The sequence below is a fragment of the Pleurodeles waltl genome, chromosome 5 (genome assembly GCF_031143425.1).
Source record: "Pleurodeles waltl isolate 20211129_DDA chromosome 5, aPleWal1.hap1.20221129, whole genome shotgun sequence".
Taxonomy (NCBI): domain Eukaryota; kingdom Metazoa; phylum Chordata; class Amphibia; order Caudata; family Salamandridae; genus Pleurodeles; species Pleurodeles waltl.
Genome location: NC_090444.1, coordinates 994,691,663 through 994,709,639, shown reverse-complemented (window position 1 = coordinate 994,709,639; position 17,977 = coordinate 994,691,663). Strand labels below are relative to the sequence as shown.

General features: G+C 51.3%; 1 protein-coding gene across 2 annotated transcripts in view; it reads right to left on the bottom strand.

Moving 5' to 3' along the window:
* ADGB (androglobin) overlaps positions 1–17,977 on the bottom strand; it is an 871,677-nt gene that overhangs the window by 654,476 nt on the left and 199,224 nt on the right. For both annotated transcript variants that reach the window (XM_069235154.1, XM_069235155.1), the window contains exon 7: positions 17,080–17,166. In XM_069235154.1, the coding sequence (XP_069091255.1) occupies positions 17,080–17,166 (87 nt within the window). The remainder of the gene's footprint in view (positions 1–17,079; positions 17,167–17,977) is intronic.

Sequence of the window (17,977 nt, the reverse complement as noted above, 5' to 3'; positions counted from 1 at the left end):
ACAGTTTTTTCAGCGCGACCCTGCAGCGGCCTCCACTCCAAATGAATTGCCTCACCGTAGACTCCAGACTCCTAAAGAAACTGGGGGGGATATAGTGCGGGAGATTCGAGAAGTAATATAATAGTTGCGGCAAGACTATCATTTTCAGAAGCGCTATCCTACCTACCACCGACAGCGGCAGCGTCTGCCAGAAAGCCATCTGGGATTTGATTGAAGTCACTGCTCTCTTAAGGTTCCCATCAAATAGGTCTCCCTCCCGGTGAGAAATACTGATGCCTAGGTACCTGAATGCATGCGGCTGCCATGGGACAATACTCCCAGCAAGACAAAGCTCTGGGTTTGGCAGCGTAGGGTCAAAGGGGAAGAGGCATGGTTTAGACCAATTGACCTTGAGTCCAGATGACGAAGCAAATCGCTGCAACAGTGTCCCAACCTCTGAGGGGATTCGCGTAATATCCCTGAAATACAACAAAAGGTCATCCGCATACAACGAAGCCATGTGCAGGCCGTCCCCTAGGGTAATTCCCCAACCAGTCCCCTGATCGCCCAGAGCTGCTGCCAGTGGCTCCATGGCAAGAGAAAAAAGCAACAGGGAAAGGGGGCAGCCTTGCCTCGTACCTCTGCACACATTGACTGACTCTGATACAATACCCCCCCAGCTTAACCCAGACCTGAGGTTTAGCGTATAGTAACTTAACCATCCGAATGAAGTGGGGCCCAACGCCAAACCGCTGCAAGACCCTGAATAGATAGGGCCACTCTAGGGACTCAAAGGCCTTCTCCAGGTCAAGGACAAGACATCCTGCCCCTTGCCAGTCCCGTCTCGCATAGTGCATGACACGAAACAACCGCCTGATGTTGTGTGACGTATCTCTCGCCGGCACAAACCCATTCTGATCCGGGTGTACCAGTTCAGGCGTTATAGGTGCAAGACGCATTGCTAGCGCTTTGGCCAGTATTTTATAGTCCGTATTGAGCATCACAAGCGGCCAGCACGAACCCAACTCCACTGGGTCCTTACCAGGCTTGGGAAGGGAGACCAGCAGAGCCTCTCTCTGGGATGTTGCCAAACATCCCCTCTGTACTGCCTCCTCATAAACACAGAGCAACTTGGGCACCAGAATTGAAGTAAATGCTTTGTAAAAGTCAGCCGGCAGACCGTCCGGACCCGGCGTCTTGCCAGACGCCAGCTCACGAATACTGGCCTGTATCTCAATGAGATCAAAAGGCTCCTCTAGTGCCCTCACCCGGTCCTCTGTCAGACATGGGAGCTCCACACCGGCAAAAAACTAATTACAAGACCGCACAGGAGAAAGCTCCCTTGAGGCATACAGCGCCTGGTAGTGCTGCGTAAACGCAGAATGTATTTCCCCAGGCGTATGCAACAGACCACCAGTCTCCGATCATATCTCCATAACCGGGCCATGATCGCCTTCGCGTCTAACCAGCCAGGCCAAAAGCCTGCCCGACTTATCTGCCGAGGTATGCGTTCTCGCTGAGTGTGCAGCATAATTCAGATGACGCAGCCGCTCAAGCAGCGACAAACGTTCGGCACGGGCCTTGGACAACAACGTCTCCTCTGCGGAGTCCCTAGCAGCTTCCCTCTCTGGGCGCAGCGAGTCTCGCTCTATACGAGTCAGGCCACACTCAATCGAGCGGCGCAAATTCCACTGAGTCCCCTGTGAGAAAACAGGGCTGATTGCAGAGGCCCCCTATCTTTTTGCCCCCAATTTCCACTTTTTGTTGGTGTTTTCCTGACTCTGATGGTGCCCTGGGTACTGCTAACCAGTCCCAGGGCCTGTGCTCTGTGTAAAATGGATATGCAAATTAGGCTAATTATAATTGGCTGAGTTAACCTACCTATAAGTCCCTAGTATATGGTAGGGCATGTAGGTTTAGGGACCACAGCATAGGTAGTGCACCCATAGGTGCCCATAGGTGCACTGCTGAGGTGCCCAGTGTCATTTTAAAGGCAGGCCTGCCTTGCTGGCTGCTTTTAAATTAAAGTTATATGCAAATTTGACTTTGGAATTAAAAGTAGTTCCAAAGTCTTAAACTACCTTATTTTTACATATAAGTCACCCCTAAGGTGTGCCCTATGTGCCCCTAAGGCTGGGTGCTATGTAACTATAAGCAGGGACTTTATAAAAATAGTTTTATAAGCCCTGGTGAGGTAAAAACAGCCAAATTCGTTTTTCCCTCATTGTAGTAAATGGCCTTCATAGGCTAGAATGGGGAGACTTTATTTTAATTTTTAAAGTCTCCTTAAATGATGCATACCAAGAATTTGGTATCAAATTAATTGTTGTAATAAATCCCACAACTTCCAGTTGTTGGATTTAATATAACTTGTTCAGGTAAAGAGTTTTAAACTTTACCTGAAAAGTTGCCCATTTCAGCCCTGCATTGTTTTTGCTGCTGTGCTCTGATTGGCCAGCTCTAGTAGCTTGGCCAAGCTTCCTTGATGAGGTGTGAAGTGGCTTGGCTTCACACAAAGGAATGTGCCTGTGGGAGGGAATCTCCCCTCAGCAGATGGTGAGGCAGGAAGGGGGAGGGCTGCCAAACTGGTCTTCAAAGGCAGAGAAGGACATTTGGAGCAACCAGCAACACCCCCACATCCTGCAACCCCAGACAACTAGGTGCCCCCTTGATTAGATTAGGAGAGGGCAGGAGAGGGGTGTGTTTATGATTTTTAGCCACACTAGTGGGTGGGCTCAGCCAGATGTAACCTCCAAAAATCAGATTCAGCCATGATGGATTTTTAGAGAATGTTGCCTCCTGGGATTGATTTTTGCCACACTTCCCAGGAAGTGGTCATCACAGGGGGAAGGACCCTGCACCTGATTGGAGAACCAGGACCCCCCTGCTTTTCACCCAGGAGCAAGGATAAAACTGGCAGACCTGCACCCACACCTCAGTTCCCTACCACATTCAACAAGGAAGAACAACAGAAGAAGGAGGACTGCCCTGCTGGACCCCTGGCCTGCACCTGGAACCTGCACTCAGAAGGACTGCACCAGCTGCACACTTGGGCTTCACCACAAGAAGGACTTTGCCTGGCTTCAACTGGTTCAAGGAGGGACTCCCTGTTTGCTACAGGTGAAAAATTGCTAACCAGAGTCCCCTGCACCAACTCCTGAAGAAAGCGACCAGCTGACCACTGTCCAGTGGCCAAAAAGGAGTTTGCGCCAGGTGCATTCTGGGAGTTGTAGTCCACACCCCCCAAGGACCATCTCAGAACTTCTGGACCCTTGGGGTGAGCTGTGGACCTCAAAAGAACCTTAAAAGGACATCTGGGAGAAGCCCCAGAAGTTTGGAGAAGTTTGGACAACTTTTGAAAAAAAGCTCCATAGAGGGCCGCAGCAACTCTAGCCGGCTTGTCTCAACCGTGACTCGGCCTGATTTGCTGGTCCGTCCCTGTAAAGAAAATCTCCGAAAAAGAGACTAAGTCCAAAGGTAAAAAGTTGACCGGGACCTCCCAGCCAGCGTATCCGAGGAGGGCTCCATGGACGTCGGATCAAAATCCAGGTTTACCCCGGTCGAAGGATTTTCACCTCGAAAAAACGACTAAGTCCGAAGGTAAAAATCCCCACCGAGGATTCCAGCATCGCGTATCCGGAGAAGGGCTCCAGGAGGTCGGATTGGACTGGCAGGTTCGTCCCGCTGAAGAAAATCTTCAAAAAAAAGACTAAGTGTGAAGGTAGCATTTTAACCGAGGCCTCCCGCGGCCTGTAGCCGAGCAGGGCTCCATCGCGGTCGGCCTGAAACTTTGACTTTGCCCCGGTCGAGGCGCAACCAGATGACCCGATTGGCGCTTTTTGTTTCTAAGCGCAAAAAAAATAAAATTCTTTAAAAATTCATATCTCCGGTTCCCCTTATCTGATTTTATTCGTTTTGGTGTCATTTCAAAGATAAAAATATAATCTATTTTTATAAATTGGTTTTGGATTTTTAAACTGTTTCCTGTGTTTTATTTAATTACTGTTTTGTGATATTTGAATGCTTTACACTCTGTCTCCTAAGTGAAGCCTTGACGCTCGTTGCCAAGCTACCAAGGGTTGAGCTGGGTTTAATTTACTGAGACCTAACTGGACCTTAGTGGAGGTTAGTGGCCTATTGCTAAGTGTAGGTACCTACCTGCCCTTACCAATGACCCATTTTCCAACATTTTTGGTGAGCTGTGGTGGGATCCTGTACTTGTGTTCAGTATCACGTTACAGTTTTAAGTAAAACAAATTAAAAATCCTTTAAATTGTCCTAGTGCAAAAATTGTTTTTAATTTTTAATTTGGATTAATTTAAATTATTTAATTTTTGTGATTTTTCTAAATTCTTGTTTCCAATTTTTGCAAAAAGTTTTTGTTGACACAAAATTAGGGAACCATGGAGCTTGATCTGGCTAGCCTACCCACACTGACAGTAGTCCAGCTTAGGGGGTTGTGCACTGAAAGAGGGTTGCCTGCAACCACTGACCTCAGGAAGCATGTCCTGATCAAATCCCTGACAGCATGGGCTGAGGCCCAAGAGGTAGACCCAGAGGAAGCTCCAGAGGAGGGAGAAGTAGGGGAGGATGCTAGCTCTCACCACTCAGGGGAGGGAGGGCATCTGAGCCTAAGTGAGGATGAGGAAGACCGGTCCTCATTACATACAGTCACTAGGGGCAGTCCCAAAGCTAGTTGGGGGAAGGGAGTCCCTTCAGGAGGAGAGAACCTGTCCCTCAGAGAAAGAGAGCTGGAGGCCCAGCTAGCATTCATAGCTTTGGAGGCAGAGAAGCTGGCCCTAGAAAAGAAAAAGTGGGCAAAGAGAGCGAAAAGAGATGGTGGCAGCGACAGAGAAGTTGAGGTGTCCCTGGGTGGGGGGTTTTGCCCCAGATTACCCAAAGCGGTGGTTCCTGCTTATGTAGAGGGGGATGACATAGGCAAGTGGTTGGAGGCCTTTGAGAGGGCACTCCAAATGAGAAGGGTTAGACCTCAATACTGGGGTTCCCTTTTGTGGGAGTTGGTCCCCAACTCAGGGAGGGATAGGCTTCTGACCTTAAGGGGGGAGGAGGCAGATTCATACCCTAGTATGAAGAGGTGCTTAACCAAGAAGTTTGGGCTGACCCCAGAGCAGTATAGAATGAAGTTCAGGGACACCCAGAAGGTCAGTACCCAGTCTTGGGTTGACTTTGTAGACACCTCACTTAAGGCACTAGAGGGCTGGATTATTGGTAACAAAGTAAATACTTATGAGGGGTTATACAATCTGATCATGAGAGAGCACATCTTGACCAATTGTACCCAAGAAAGGTTACGCCAGCATCTAGTGGACTCTTAGCTGACCAACCCTAGAGAGCTAGGGGAGGCAGCTGATGAGTGGTTGAGAACCAGGGTGGTTGTCAAGTCCCAGGGGGGAGACTCCAAGAAGGGGGGGTCAGGTCCCCAAAAACCTAAGGAGGGAGGTGGTAAGCCCACCACAGAGACTCCCTCTGTACCCCAGAACCCTAAGAAGAAGGAGAGTAAATCCCACTCCCACTCTGACAAGCAGAGACAGGGAGACCCAGGGTTAAAAAAGCTCTTGGACAGTAAGGCTTGCTTTGACTGTCAGCAGACAGGTCACTTCAGAGGAGATGCAGCCTGTCCAAAGAAGGTGGTTAGCAATGGGCTGTCCAGTGTAGCCATGGAGGAGGACTCCTCAGATGATGAAGTCCTCCTAGCATTGAGCTGGGAGACAGGACCAGATGGTAAACTGGTGATCCCTGAGGGTGGGAGTAGGCACTTCCACCCCATTCAGGTGAATGGGATCCCTACCACTGGCCTGAGAGACACCTGTGCCAGTCACACTATGGTGAGTGACTGGTTAGTGACCCCAGACATTTATGTCCCAGGAGAGACTAGGAAAGTCAGGATAGCCACAGGGGAGGTCACCTCCAAACCTGTAGCCATAGTGCCCCTAGAGAGGGAGGGTATCCTTGACTGGTTTAGGGTGGTAGTCAGTGCTGACCTCCCCCTAGATTGTATCCTGGGCAATGACCTCCCAGAGGTGAGTCTGGTCCCAGATGGGGCGGCCGGCCAGGGCGCCCCCCAACCCAAAGTACTGGGGAGTCAGTCCCTACTGTTAGTAGACAGGGGTCCCCAAGAAAAGGAAAGAAGAAAAGGAAGGGTAGGCCACTCTTAAAGAGAGTTCCAGGGAGCCAAAGGCCTTCTGCCCCAGTAGGGGGGGAGCCCAGAGTTGGCACTGGTGAGGCCTCACCTGACCCCAAGGAAGTCCTGAGTAGTCAGGCAGCTGTCCAGATGCAGGGTGTTGCCCCTGCATTGACAGAAGGGAGAGTGGAAGGAGGGTGTCTGCCACAGGAGGTGGTAGCCCCCCACTCCAGACAGCAAGAGGAGTGCCAGGACCCCATAGTTGCCCCTAAAGCAGCTCAGCCACCTGTCAGTGGAGAGCTTAGGGTGTGGTTCTGGGTACTGACAGCTGTCAGTAGCCTCTGCTGGGTGCTAGCCTTCCTGGCAGCACTGTACTTGGCCTGGGAGGCAGACCCCAGGGCCAATAGCAAAGTAGGCCCCCTGACCCTGTTGGTCATGGTGGGGTTGCTCAAGTGTTGGGTGACCTCTTTGGGTAAGCTAGGTGTTGCCCTAGCAAAGTTAGGAGTAGGGGAGGTGGGCACCTCAAGACCCAAGTTGGCAGAGAGAGAGGAGGAAGACCCCCCTAGAGGGAAGTTTCAGTTTGAGATGGGTCCTTTCGCTGTTGGGGTGGGTTCACTACCCAGAGGGAGTGACCATGACAGGAGGATGTAAAGCAGAGTAGGACCTGCAAAGGGACAGCCAGTTTTCTTCACTGTCTTCCTCGCCTAACACGCCAGGAAGACTCTCCCAGGGTTGGGCTGAGTCTCCTGGGCGTGTGGGCTGGGGGGGGGCTTGTGTGAGAAAACAGGGCTGATTGCAGAGGCCCCCTATCTTTTTGCCCCCATTTTCCACTTTTTGTTGGTGTTTTCCTGACTCTGATGGTGCCCTGGGTACTGCTAACCAGTCCCAGGGCCTGTGCTCTGTGTAAAATGGATATGCAAATTAGGCTAATTATAATTGGCTGAGTTAACCTACCTATAAGTCCCTAGTATATGGTAGGGCATGTAGGTTTAGGGACCATAGCATAGGTAGTGCACCCATAGGTGCACTGCTGAGGTGCCCAGTGTCATTTTAAAGGCAGGCCTGCCTTGCTGGCTGCTTTTAAATTAAAGTTATATGCAAATTCGACTTTGGAATTAAAAGTAGTTCCAAAGTCTTAAACTACCTTATTTTTACATATAAGTCACCCCTAAGGTGTGCCCTGTGTGCCCCTAAGGCTGGGTGCTATGTAACTATAAGCAGGGACTTTATAAAAATAGTTTTATAATCCCTGGTGAGGTAAAAACAGCCAAATTCGTTTTTCCCTCATTGTAGTAAATGGCCTTCATAGGCTAGAATGGGGAGACTTTATTTTAATTTTTAAAGTCTCCTTAAATGATGCATACCAAGAATTTGGTATCAAATTAATTGCTGTAATAAATCCCACAACTTCCAGTTGTTGGATTTAATATAACTTGTTCAGGTAAAGAGTTTTAAACTTTACCTGAAAAGTTGCCCATTTCAGCCCTGCATTGTTTTTACTGCTGTGCTCTGATTGGCCAGCTCTAGTAGCTTGGCCAAGCTGCCTTGATGAGGTGTGAAGTGGCCTTGCTTCACACAAAGGAATGTGCCTGTGGGAGGGAATCTCCCCTCAGCAGATGGTGAGGCAGGAAGGGGGAGGGCTGCCAAACTGGTCTTCAAAGGCAGAGAAGGACATTTGGAGCAACCAGCAACACCCCCACATCCTGTAACCCCAGACAACTAGGTGCCCCCTTGATTAGATTAGGAGAGGGCAGGAGAGGGGTGTGTTTATGATTTTTAGCCACACTAGTGGGTGGGCTCAGCCAGATGTAACCTCCAAAAATCAGATTCAGCCATGATGGATTTTTAGAGAATGTTGCCTCCTGGGATTGATTTTTGCCACACTTCCCAGGAAGTGGTCATCACAGGGGGAAGGACCCTGCACCTGATTGGAGAACCAGGACCCCCTTGCTTTTCACCCAGGAGCAAGGATAAAACTGGCAGCCTGCACCCACACCTCAGTTCCCTACCACATTCAACAAGGAAGAACAACAGAAGAAGAAGGACTGCCCTGCTGGACCCCTGGCCTGCACCTGGAACCTGCACTCAGAAGGACTGCACCAGCTGCACACTTGGGCTTCACCACAAGAAGGACTTTGCCTGGCTTCAACTGGTTCAAGGAGGGACTCCCTGTTTGCTACAGGTGAAAAATTGCTAACCAGAGTCCCCTGCACCAACTCCTGAAGAAAGCGACCAGCTGACCACTGTCCAGTGGCCAAAAAGGAGTTTGCGCCAGGTGCATTCTGGGAGTTGTAGTCCACACCCCCCAAGGACCATCTCAGAACTTCTGGACCCTTGGGGTGAGCTGTGGACCTCAAAAGAACCTTAAAAGGACATCTGGGAGAAGCCCCAGAAGTTTGGAGAAGTTTGGACAACTTTTGAAAAAAAGCTCCATAGAGGGACCGACCCGCCGCGGCAACTCTAGCCGGCTTGCCTCAACCGCGACTCGGCCTGATTTGTTGGTCCGTCCCGGTAAAGAAAATCTCCGAAAAAGAGACTAAGTCCGAAGGTAAAAAGTTGACCGGGACCTCCCAGCCAGCGTATCCGAGGAGGGCTCCATGGATGTCGGATCAAAATCCAGGTTTACCCCGGTCGAAGGATTTTCACCCGAAGGTAAAAATCTCCACCGAGGATTCCAGCATCGCGTATCCGGAGAAGGGCTCCAGGAGGTCGGATTGGACTGGCAGGTTCGTCCCGCTGAAGAAAATCTTCAAAAAAAAGACTAAGGGGGTCATTCAGACCTTGGCGGTCCATGACCGCCATGGCGGAGTGCGGCGGAAGCACCGCCAACAGGCTGGCGGTGCTTTCTGGGCGATTCTGACCGCGGCGGTAAAGCCGCGGTCGGAAAAGGGGAGCCGGCGGTTTCCCGCCGGTTTCCCGCTGGCCCAGGGAACCCGCCATGGCGGCGCTGCTTGCAGCAACGCCAAGGGGATTCCGACCACCTTCTCGCCAGCCTGTTTCTGGCGGTGTCCACCGCCAGAACCAGGATGGCGGGAACGGGTGCCGTGGGGCCCCTGGGGGCCCCTGCACTGCCCATGCCACTGGCATGGGTAGTGCAGGGGCCCCCTAACAGGGCCCCACAAAGATTTTCACTGTCTGCTGTGCAGACAGTGAAAATCGCGACGGGTGCCACTGCACCCGTCGCACCCCTTCAACTCCGCCGGCTCCATTCCGAGCCGGCTTCATTGTTGAAGGGGCTGTCCCGCTGGACCGGCCGGCGGTCTTCTGGCGGTCGCCCGCCGGCCCAGCGGGAAAGCCGGAATGGCCGCCGCGGTCTTTTGACCGCAGAGCGGTCTTTTGGCGGGAACCGCTTGGCGGGCGGCGACCGCCGCGGTCAGAATGACCGCCTAAGTGTGAAGGTAACATTTTAACCGAGGCCTCCCGCGGCCTGTAGCCGAGCAGGGCTCCATCGCGGTCGGCCTGAAACTTTGACTTTGCCCCAGTCGAGGCGCAACCAGATGACCCGATTGGCGCTTTTTGTTTCTAGGCGCTAAAAAAAAACCAAATTCTTTAAAAATTCATATCTCCGGTTCCCCTTATCTGATTTTATTCGTTTTGGTGTCATTTTAAAGATAAAAATATAATCTATTTTTATAAATTGGTTTTGGATTTTTAAACTGTTTCCTGTGTTTTATTTAATTACTGTTTTGTGATATTTGAATGCTTTACACTCTGGCCCTCATTCCGACCCTGGCGGTTTCAAACCGCCAGGGTGGAGGGCAGAGGAAGCACCGCCAACAGGCTGGCGGTGCTTCCCGGGCCATTCTAACCGCGGCGGTAAAGCCGCCGTCAGAAAAGGGGAACTGGCGGTTTCCCGCCGGTTTTCCCCTGGCCCAGGGAATCCTCCATGGCGGTGCTGCTTGCGGCGCCGCCATGGGGATTCCGACCCCCTTCCCGCCAGCCTGTTCCTGGCGGTTTACACCACCAGGAAGAGGCTGGCGGGAACGGGTGTCGTGGGGCATGGGCAGTGCAGGGGCCCCCTAACAGGGCCCCACAAAGATTTTCAGTGTCTGCTTTGCAGACACTGAAAATCGCGACGGGTGCCATTGCACCCGTCGCACCCCTGCAAATCCGCCGGCTCCATTCGGAGCCGGCTTCCTCTTTGCAGGGGCTTTCCCGCTGGGCCGGCGGGCGATCTTTTGGAGATCGCCCGCCGGCCCAGCGGGAAAGTTGTAATGACCCCCGCGGTCATTTGACCGCGGTGCGGTCTTTTGGAGGTTTCCGCCCGGCGGCCGGCGCCCGCCGCCTGCCAGGGTCGGAATGACCCCCTCTGTCTCCTAAGTTAAGCCTTGACGCTCGTTGCCAAGCTACCAAGGGTTGAGCTGGGTTTAATTTACTGAGACCTAACTGGACCTTAGTGGAGGTTAGTGGCCTATTGCTAAGTGTAGGTACCTACCTGCCCTTACCAATGACCCATTTTCCAACATCCCCAGACAGTGACCTCGGATGAAGACCTTAAAGGCATCCCACTCCAGCAAGCCTGTGGAGGCAGTACCATCATTATGCTAAAAGAATTCAGGGATCGCCGCATCCAGTGACGCATTAAAAGCAGCATCCTCCAAGAGCTCAGGCCTAAGTTTCCAGGTAGGGACAGCCGGAGGGGAAAAATCCCAACCCAGACGCATAATCTGCGGGTTGTGATCTGAGTGTGTGCGTCCCAGGTAATCTATGCCTATGACAGCAGAGGCCAAATTCTGCGTGCAAAGCATCCTGTCCAGGCGCACATTCAGGGAGTGCGCGGCAGAATAATACGAGTAAACTCTGTCTGCAGCATGCCACTGCCGCCATACATCTATCAGCTGCCACTGTTGCGTCCAATTCGCCAACCCAATCGCGGCTGCCACAGCAGGGGACGTAGGCAATGGGGGGAAGGAACGATCTAAGTCAATACTTAGCACACTGTTAAAGTCCCCTCCTATTAACCAAGGGTAGTCACCCCAACCCCCCAGGTGGTGGGACAAAGTATGCAGAAAGGAGGTCTGATCTACATTTGGGGCATAGATAGAGCCCAATACTATGGCCCTGCCCGCAAGCCTTCCCCGGACCAGGGCGAATATCCCTTGCGAGTCGATGACCTGTTCCTCTGCTATAAAGGGGACACCGGCCCTAGTCCAGATCAGGGCACCCCTGGCGTAAGTGGAGTGACCCGTTGCATACAGTAGCCCTCTCCAGCGCCGCTGCAAGCGATGAAGCTCTGAGAGCACCAAATGGGTCTCCTGCAAAAAAAGCGCCTTTTAAGATATGAATATATAGAATACCTGCGCTTAGGCGTATGTATGCCGCGCACGTTCCAAGTGATCGCGATATACGGATTCATTATGTCATCTGATGTCATCTGTCTGGTACTCACGCCCCCTACCCATCCCGCCCTCAAGCATAGTACCTCGCTCGCAGTAGCAGATCCACAACACCCAGTCAGACACGCTGTATATAGCCTCCAGCATAACCAGAACAGAAACAATGACATCAGAACAGATAAACAACCTGTTTACGCCCTAACCCAACAACTTGAACATGCAACATTGTAATCACACATTCTGATTCTCCGTTAGCAGGAGAGTGGGGTAGGCCAAATCACACAAGGAGGCAAACTCTCACTAAGCCAGTCAGCCCGGCCATATTGGATAACAGGGGGCGGGGGTGGGGGGCAGCAGCTGGCTGCAGTCATAAACAGTAAACGGAGACAGCCACAGTGTTAGCAACTGCCTACCCAGGAGAATTTCCCATGCCTGGCAACCAGGCCAACCATCAGTACATGCTAAGCAACATATCCTTTGTTGTTCAGGCAGCCCATTACTCCAAGCAGATAGTTACAGCATTGCCGGGCCAGCCAAATCGGCCCCCAGCAGGGCCTAGAAAAGTTCATCCGCAGTGGCTGTTGTCACAGACGGGCACTCCGGAAAGCTCAACTCGGAGAGCCTATCCGGCGTGGCCAGCCGGTCGCTGGGAGGCTGTGAAATTTCAGTTTCCGACTCCGCCGGCGCCGGAGAGGCACTAATGGCTGCAGCCGAGTGTATCGCCTCATGCCGCTCCTGCATGAGCTGTTCCAGGTCAGGAGCATGAGTCGCGGCCTCTGCGGTCGCACCACCGCCCTTACGGCCACACCTTGCCCGACTGCGTTTGCTCTTCAATGCGGGAGGGTGTCTCTCCAGTGCCCGAACCGAAGCGCGGCCCGTTGTCTCCAACCACTCCCACGTCACTTCTGGTGTGGTAAAGAAATGCAACTTATTCTCAGCCACAATGCGGAGTTTGGCGGGGAATAGTAGAGAGTATTCCAGGCCCAGATCTCGGAGTCTACGCTTCACTGGCATGTAGGAGGCCCTGTCCTTTTGCACCGCCAGAGTATAGTCCAGAAACAACATGATTTGCGCATCGTCCATTCAAGGCGGCGGGAGGATCTCACAGTATTTTGAGTATGACATTGCGATCCGCATAGTGGAGTAAGCAGATTATAAAAGGACGAGGGCCACTTCCCGGAGGCCTTGGCTGAGTGGCGATTCGATGAGCGAAAAAAAGGGGGTTAGTGTACCAGTTGGTACCAGTCCCCGAAGCCAGTTCTCTGAGTATGCTACCGCATCTCGACCCTCCGCTCCTTACGGTAATCCAACCACACATATGTTATTTCTCCTGGTACGCCCTCCGCATCTTCCACTCGACGCTCCAGCTCCGCCACACGTGTCAGAGCATCCCCCACCGCAGACTCCAAGGGGGGCGCCACCGGCGTCAGCTCATCCACTCGCGCCTCTATTGTACCTGTTTTATCCACCAGCTTGCGATGGTCAGCGTGCAGCAGGACAAGGTTACTAGCTACCTTGTCGATCTTAGCTTCTAAGGCGTGCGAGCCTGCCCCAACGAGTCACCAATGCATTCGACCGCAGCCAGCACAGCATCCAACTTCTGGATGTCTTGCGCTGCAGCGTCTTGCGACCTCCCAGTTCCAGTGCAGGAGCGAAGACGGCCCATCCCCGCCATTATCAAGGCCGCTGCAGGTTCCATCCAATGCCCCTCCACTTACCAGCCAACGCACCACCAGCTCCGGCAGTCTAGAATCCTGCAGCGCGCTCCGCTTGCGCAGAAATATCAGGACAGGAGACCACTGCAAGCAATGCAACAGTCCCGGAGGAAAATGGGCCCTTCAGGGCCACCTCCAGCTCCACACTGTTAGCTATCACACTGGCTTGGCTCCTCAGCACCAGATTCCAAAGGGGAACTTCGGGACCGGCAACAAATCTGCCACCCAGCCGCCTCCAACGTCAATCAGAGCAGCACTTCATCAGGTCTTCGAACCGGGTTGGGCCCGCTTGCCCACGCGCCTAGGCCGTCAACGCGCAGCAGCACGAGCAGCCCAGCCCTCGGTTGCTCCAGTTACTTCTCCTCACCGCCTGCCACCAGGTCACTGGGCTTCAATTTCAGGCCTCCAGGGCCCCAGACAGATATCTGAAGCGGGAACAGGCCAGCAGGCCAGGCCGCGCGGTCATCGGGCCCGGCCCTCCCCTGCAGCACCTGAACGCTCCGCGCGGGAGGCCGACGCCCCCAACCGTGCGCCTCCTCAAGCCTCAGGCTCTTCTTCACCCCCGATGGGGCACCATCTCCTTGGGGGCCCTCCTCAAGCGAGCTCTCGCAACGGGGCCCCAACGCGGCACTCACTCACGCCGAGGTGCGTCCGCCGCCCGCCAGAGCTCGGCGGGCCGTGGACCCACATGGGCCCAGCCCGAACTCAGTCTGCGCCGCTCCAGAAAGCCGGAGCCCGGTCCCGCCGCAAATCGGGGCCCCACCGCCGCCCAGCACCGCCTCTGGCCAGGCGCCGCTGGCCTCCGGACTCCCATGCGATGTCGGATAAGCCGAGCGAGACGCGGAGCTTCTTCAGCTCGCGTCCGCCATGTTCGCCGGCTTGGCCACGCCCCATGATCTCGCCCCATGATACAGCCAACGTGCTGGATACCTACCAGTATATGTGCAGCACACATTTCGGCCAGGCGCACAGGGACACGTCATGACTGCCATTGAAACTAAGGGGGTCATTCTGACCTCCGCGTGGCGGGAACCGCCAGAAGACCGTACCGCGGTCGAAAGACCACGGCGGTCATTCTGAGTTTTCCGCTGGGCTGCGGGCGACCGCCAGAAGGCCGCCCGCCAGCCCAGCGGGAAACCCCCTTCCATGAGGATGCCGGCTCCGAATGGAGCCGGCGGAGTGGAAGGGGTGCGACGGGTGCAGTTGCACCCGTCGTGATTTTCAGTGTCTGCTTGGCAGACACTGAAAATCTTGGTGGGGCCCTGTTAGGGGGCCCCTGCAGTGCCCATGCCATTGGCATGGGCACTGCAGGGGCCCCCAGGGGCCCCACGACACCCGTTACAGCCAGCCAGGTTCTGGCGGTCAAAACCGCCAGAGCCAGGCTGGCGGTAAGGGGGTCGGAATCCCCATGGCGGCGCTGCCTGCAGCGCCGCCATGGAGGATTCCCTTGGGCAGCGGGAAACCGGCGGGACACCGCCGGTTTCCTGTTTCTGACCGCGGCGGTACCGCCGCGGTCAGAATGCCCATGGGAGCACCGCCAGCCTGTTGGCGGTGCTCCCGCGGTCGTTGGCCCTGGCGGTCCATGACCGCCAGGGTCAGAATGACCCCCTAAGTGTGCTTGAGAGCATATATTGAAGCTCCTGACTGGAGCCATGCAAATTCAAGGCTTGGAGGGCACCAAATAAGTTTAAGAAAGGACAAGCACCCTTGAAGAAGTAAGTCTCTGTGGCATTCTTGGGAGGTGGACTGCTGTAGACTCTTACAACTACAACTGACTATAGCATTCTTCTTTTTCCATCTCCCAGTGTGTGACTACAGGGACCGTACTCCCCGAGGCCTTACGGAGTTGTAAGCTACTGATTAACAGTTTAAGGTCACTACAACTGCTGCTGAAGCATGTGTGTGTGTAAACTCACAATACACATGGTATGTTGGATTTTTAAGTGCGATGTGTGGCTTTTAATAAGTGCTTGACGTACAAACTTACCATGTTCTTGCACTCAGCCTTTGATGCATGAAGGCATAATTATGTGCCAAATATGAGAAATGATAACTGGTCTTTCTTTTTCTCTCGTTCTAGATGTATGGAGGAAATTTTCTGAAGTCTGGTCTGTAAAGTCGCGCATGCTTGCCAGTGTGTGTTATAGTGTTGGTCCATTATTATAATAGTAAGGCGTAAAGCATATCATAGTAGAATAGGGATTCGACTCATTTTGGTCCTGAAGTATGTTGAGCCCACCCACTCACACGCGGTGTAGTGGGTGAGGATCCACTGATGAAACATGTCAGTGGTGGTAGCTGTGGATGAGGATCCTAACAAAATAGCTAACAGTTTTTTTTCGGTCCCACGATCTACCACCTTTGTGATTAAGGGTAGAGAGAAGGTTGAGGGCATTCGATTATTACAGCTTCCCACTCCTCAATATTGTGGCAAATACCTCTGAATTAGAGCATCAATCGCCAGTGCCTGAAGCAGCATATTCACTTCAGCACTTTATATACAGAGGAGACCAACAATATGTAAACCTCCATAAAAGAAATTTCAAATAGTGCCTGTATACAGAGGTGAAAATACAATATATAACAAAATGACAAGAAAACATCCAACTCTCAACGGATTCAGTAAATACAATTACAAAATGTCTTCATTTTTCAAAGTCCAAGTATCAACATTTAGATTCAGAAATACAATAAATGTTAGAGGATGTACTTTTTCACATTATTGTGTATACGTGTTACAGAGGTGCTATTGCATCTCTCTAGTTAAGGCTGACGCCTCACTTCATTAAAAAAAAACTATTTTGCACGCTTAATAAATTTGCCCCTTTAACAATTTGCACCAAACTCAGGAAACCAGCATTCAAATTTCCAACATCCACAGATCATGCCAAATTGCATGTAGACTATCCAAATTAGTAAAAAATTATAAGGGAAGTCCCCAACACTAGCACCTCTTCAATCACCATGGGATTATACACAGGCGACATCTCCCCAAATACTTCAAAATACATAGAGTAAACTTTCACCAGGTTTTATGGCTGGGCAACTTTGTCATCATTAGGTAAGGTATCTTGATTTGGTGAATTTTCGTGCAGTTGATTTTGAGAGAGAAGCAAGAATCTTTGGTGCATGCACCAGTACTGTGTATTCTATAACATGATCATGCCCTCCAAAAAATATATAATCTGTTGCAATGAAAAGCGAACAAATGGGGCACACACCATTTAGGTGAATGAACAGTGGGCATTTCCTCTCCTTCCCTCCCAATGTTCATGAAGAACAATAGAAAAGGTAAAGCAGCACAATAGGAGTAAGGATACTGTAAGATGCATTAGAGGGAGGTTCTCTGGTCCACCGTTTTATGCAAATCTTTCCTCAGTCTATCAGATTTTTGTTTTTAAAAAATGATTTGTCATCCAGTCTCTGGTACATCCCAGGGTGTGCTCAAGCTGCCACATATCTTTTATGCTGAGATTATTACGCACACAAGAGTATATCAAAACTGGTGGATGGAGACACCCTCCCATCCAAAGGCCATGTGGAGCGGACACAGAGGACAAGTGGAAGGTCATGTCCTTCTCTGAGTGTGCGATGTGCATAACCAAATAACTTACACCGGTTCTTTGTTTAGCAGAGACCAAAGTAAAATATTTAAAAAACAGTGAAAAATGTTGATGAGAAATTAACATGGCCACTAACAAACCACAGAAATTCCTTTAAATCACCCAACTGAACAGACGTACTGATTTCAAACCCAAATTGTCCAGTTACAATGTGTAACGTAATAACAATTACTTCAAATGCATGGCTCATGATCTCACGGATGTTGTTATGGATGAGTTCACACTTTTTTGGGCAGCCAATGTGAGTCAATAAATCATAACTTCAGTGGTACAATGATACTTACTGGAGAGGAAGAACTTCAGGCAACCAGCCAGTGAGTGAATGCAGAACTGTAAATCTCCCTCTTTCTCTTTTTCCAGAAGAATGAAGTCTGATGTACATAAAAATGCACAAATTAGGTGTATGATTGAAAAAATTGCAGGTAAACAAAAACAATCTAACTTTGATGCTGCAATCTGGATGGTAAATCAATCTTAAATAAATGCGGTCAGGACTGCAGAAAAAACACAAAAACTAGACCTTTTCCTTTCCTCAAAAGCCACATGGGGGCCTGTGATTGGTTCCAGTGGGTGATGGCAGCCAATCGGATCTTATCTTTCAATCTGTTGGATCCATGCATCCTCCACAGAAGGATATAGACATACATTTTCTACATTAGTTCCTCAAAAATTATAGAACAGATTCACACCAAATCACAAAAATCACACGTTCTGAACCAAGATCTTTCTTTATGTCAAATGTGGTGTAATTCTGTTCAGTCATTTTGCAGTATCTCTGTTCAGTTTTCCTATGCATTAGGAAAATGTGTTTTAGGTCCTCCTCTTCTCATTTTTCTCGCCCCCCTCCCCAATTCTCCTCCTTCGAAGGATCACCTTAAAACTTTCCAGTTTATAAATTAGGCACCAAGAGCCTAGAATGGAACAGTCACGACCTCCAACTACCTCTATAAAAGCAGTGCTTAATTTGAGCCGAGGGCACTGGCGTTTATTTTTGGGGGCGGGCACTTATTTTTCTGCATCGAGCACTTACTGCGAGCAAAAGACACATATGAGAAAGGCAGAGGAAGAGCAAGATCAAAAAGGGCAGAAAGTTGCAAGAGTGAGCTGAAGGGACAGGGAGTGGCTGTAAATGGATTAAAGAGGCCCGAGATGTATTTAGGATTACTCTGCCTCAGTATTCTG